General features: G+C 41.3%; 1 protein-coding gene across 2 annotated transcripts in view; it reads left to right on the top strand.

The window, feature by feature from the left end:
- Nucleotides 1-2,520: 2,520 nt before the first annotated feature.
- Nucleotides 2,521-3,735, top strand: part of FBXW4 (F-box and WD repeat domain containing 4) — a 66,981-nt gene continuing 65,766 nt past the window's right edge. The window contains exon 1 of one of the 2 annotated variants that reach the window (XM_014549434.1): nucleotides 2,521-2,546. In XM_014549434.1, the coding sequence (XP_014404920.1) occupies nucleotides 2,536-2,546 (11 nt within the window). In that variant the 5' untranslated portion in view covers nucleotides 2,521-2,535. Of the gene's footprint in view, nucleotides 2,547-3,347; nucleotides 3,392-3,735 lie in introns of those variants that run through there. The other variant, XM_005878287.2, reaches the window with a different exon arrangement.

Consider the following 3,735-nt stretch of genomic DNA (forward strand, 5'->3'; position numbering starts at 1 on the left):
GTGGATAGAGTGTCGGCCTGCAGACTGATGAGTCGCAGGTTCGATTCCGGTCAAGAGCACATGCCTGGGTTGCGGGCTCAATCTCCTGTGGGGGTGTGCAGGAGGCAGCCGATCAATGATTCTTTCTCATCATTGATGTTTCTAGCTCTCTCCCTCTCCCTTCCTCTCTGAAATCAATAAAAATATATTTTTTAAAAAAGACAACGAGATGTTCTGTGGTAGAGACCCATTTATTGCCCAAAATGTTTTTATTATAAAATTCTTTTTTTCACTGATCAATATTTCTTAACATCTTGCAGAACATGCACACAGTCAAGGGTCCTGCAAATACAGAACTTGACCAACAGCAGGAGGAAATGAATGTGGATGTGAACATGACCATAAATCCTAAGCTCACTGAAGGAATCAGGGTCATGCCCAGTGCTTCTAAAACTGCTTTGTACAGCTTTGACCTGTGGGTGCCACGTTAAGATACTTTATCTGCTCAGATTCCTCCCGTGAAGCCTGTCTAGCATAAGGATTTGGAAGCCTTGGTTGAATTGCTGAAGATGTGCTGTATTACATGTTTTTAGGAAGGGCCTTTGGAGCTTGGAGGTAGTATGCCCAGGTTCCTGGAAATCTATAGATATTTTTGAAACTGACTTGCTGAAGGGAAACTGCACTTTTGAGAACTTGTTTAAGCAGTTTCTCTCCAAATACCTATTATATCAGGACCATGGTTCTCACCTTGTGTCGAAGACATACTTTTGTGTATGATGTTAGAATTTTTGATAATACATTAAAGGATTAAAAGGTGAAAGTCTTTTTTTAAACCAAGTTTTAGAAAGTTGAAAAACGTGTGTGTGTGTGTGTGTGTGTGTGTGTGTGTGTGTGTATATATATATATCTATCTTCTGGTATGTTCCTATTTAAGTAGAACTGTTACTGCCTTGACCTTGTTCTCTTATAATATACTTTGAGGTAAAGTTTATATCTGTTCCTCTGACCATGCAATCTTCCTCTTATTTGCAGCAACTATGTCACGAGTCACACTGTGGCTCAGTGGTGTGTCTCACAGAAAACTTTATAAAAGTGTGGCTCTTTTTTGAATGAAAATAAATTCTGTAAATTGTTTAAAATTTGATGGCACACTTATTCAGGGTTCCTGGTATACCACTGGTTGAGACCCACTTTTAGAAGTACTAAGAGGTTTAAGACTTGATCCTCTGGAATTTATGACTGTATTGGACAAACAAGACATACAGCTGTGAAAGGCTAACAAGCCTAGGTTTATGATAGGTTCAGTCTATGGGTTCACATGAGAGGGATAGGAATGTTTGGAGGGGTTAGTGAAGTAGAGGCTTAAGCTGGATCGTGAAGAATGGGCGAATTTGACTAGTGCCCAGAAGAGGGAAGGAGGCATTTGTCAAGGAAAAAGGCTGGTGCTGGCAATATAGGAGAAGGTATGGGTATAGTTATAAATGTAGAAGAGATGGGCTTGGCTAGAGTTCACTTGCATAGTGTGGAGCCATGGAAGGTGAGGTTGAATGAGTAAGGTGAGTTGTCGTTTGGAGGCCTTTCATGGGAGATGTGAGTCACTCCATGCTCTCGTGCATGGTTCTGTCCTCAGGCTGGCATGTTCCCTACAGTCTCACTTCACCTTGCATGTTTGGGTTACTCCTTGTTCCCTGACCAAAAGAGTAAGCAATTTAACACAATATAATGATTTTTCATTGATTTTTTAAAAAAACCTAATTATGGACATCTGCTGCTGAGGGCTATTGGCGGATTTAACTTAATGCCAAATATAAAGGAAGACTTAGAAGTTTCTTGTATTAGGCTGTTTAAATACTTCTACTTAAAGCCAAATTATTAATTTAGTAGAAGAGCTGGTGGGTACAGGCAATGTGGGGGGAACTCTGCTTTCTGGAGAGTAAGAAGATCAAAGAAATCAAGAGATAGTACTAATTTAAAATTCCAGGCCCCCAAGCATCATTTTGCATAGTCCTGTTTCCCCTCCTTAGCCAAGTGCCCCTTGAGATGGCCTTGTCCATCACCTGTGGACAGATACCCTCCCTTTCTGAATTTTCAAGTCAGCAGGAAGTTATGTTTATGGTAATCATGCCAGTCATGCAGGTGGACAGCTTGGGTGGCATCAAGGGGAGTCAAACTTCAAGATAGAGCAGGGAGGGAAATTGATTTGTGATGCAGGCGTTTTCTGATCTTAGGGACCGTGCAGGTTTAAGACCTCTATAATATAGCCACACTTCCCTTTCCTTTACCCCCCAACCATTTTTCTTCAGACTAGGTTTATTTATTTGCTTTTGGTTTGGAGTGTGAGGAGGGGTGAAATGAAAGGGGACTCTAGATAATTGCCTAGATTAATTTCTATCCCTCTGGACTCACTTGTTGCCAAGATTTTAAGGGGTCCAATAGCTTACTGTGGGTGCATGTTGGTTGTTTTTGTTTAAAATAGGTCATGTGCCCAGGAATTCAGTCAAACTATAATGGTGACTAAGTGCCGGAAAGCTGAGAAGAGGGGGCCCAAGTGGAAAAATGAGCCTGAGGCAAGAGAAGGAGGGCTGGGAAAATGGAAGTTCCAGTAGGCCCATAGGCCAGGTTAGAGATTCCTCCGTGCATTAACAGCCATGCAAGAGGTTTATTTACAGGGCACCAATCATTTTTGGAGGGAGTACCCCCACTTTACACCAATAGCTGTGTTGCAGAAACAGCCAACCAGAGAGCATTTCAAGGATGGGAACCAGGGTCCTTATTGAATTCCCAGGGGCAGCTGCTCCTGTCTTCTCAGGCACTTCTGCTGCCTTGTTTTACTGACCCTCTCTGACTGGACCACAGCAGGTCCCCACAGGGAAGGAGGGGTACTTGCTTTCAGAGAAGGAAATTTTTTTAATTCTTGATTTTTCAGGCATTAAAACCAATAAGAACATGAAAATGATTTGTCCAGCTAGGAAATCATCAGAGATGATTGAAGAAAGAAGAAAAAAGAAAAGGGATGAAAAAGCCTGGTTGTTCATTTGCTCTTAACAAAGTGGTACTATATCTCGGCTGAAAGCCAAATGGGATGGTTTAAAACAGTTGAAATTTGATTTGAAGGACCAGAGCATTCACTGTGGGAGAGGAAGCCTGCACCTGCTATTTGGTCGCAGCTTCTAAAGTTCAACTTTGAAAGTTTCTTGCTGCTGTGATCAGGCCCTCAGGGCAGTGCTTTGACCCTTAGTAAAGTGTCACCAAATTGCAGTTAAGTGACCAGGGAGATGAGAGAAGTGTTGTCCTTATCCCAATTCAGGAGATATACTGATTCATTCCCCCTTGTTTCCTTCCTGTTATGATCAGGAACATTCAATTTTGGTTTTATTCCACCTATGAACTTAGACCTAACCGAAGAGGAGAGGTTAGCTGTAAACTATCTTTTTATTTTTAAATTTAAATTCTTTATTGTTTAAAGTATTACATATGTCTCCCCTTTCCCCCATTGACCTCTCCCCAGCTGCTCCCACCCCCCAGCACATGCCCTCACTCCGCTACTGTGTCCATTGGTTATGCTAAATGATCTCTTCTTTTATATCTGGGCTATGCAAATAAGATTTGACAGGAAGCCTAATCTTTTTCATTAAGAGTTCAATTCTTTTGGTCCATCCTGTTGACTATTTTTTAAAAAAAATAATTTTAAAATATATTTTATTGATTTCAGAAAGGAGTGGAGAGGGAGAGAGAGATAGAAGCATCAATGATGAG

This window comes from Myotis brandtii, unplaced genomic scaffold (assembly GCF_000412655.1).
Source record: "Myotis brandtii unplaced genomic scaffold, ASM41265v1 scaffold550, whole genome shotgun sequence".
Lineage (NCBI taxonomy): Eukaryota > Metazoa > Chordata > Mammalia > Chiroptera > Vespertilionidae > Myotis > Myotis brandtii.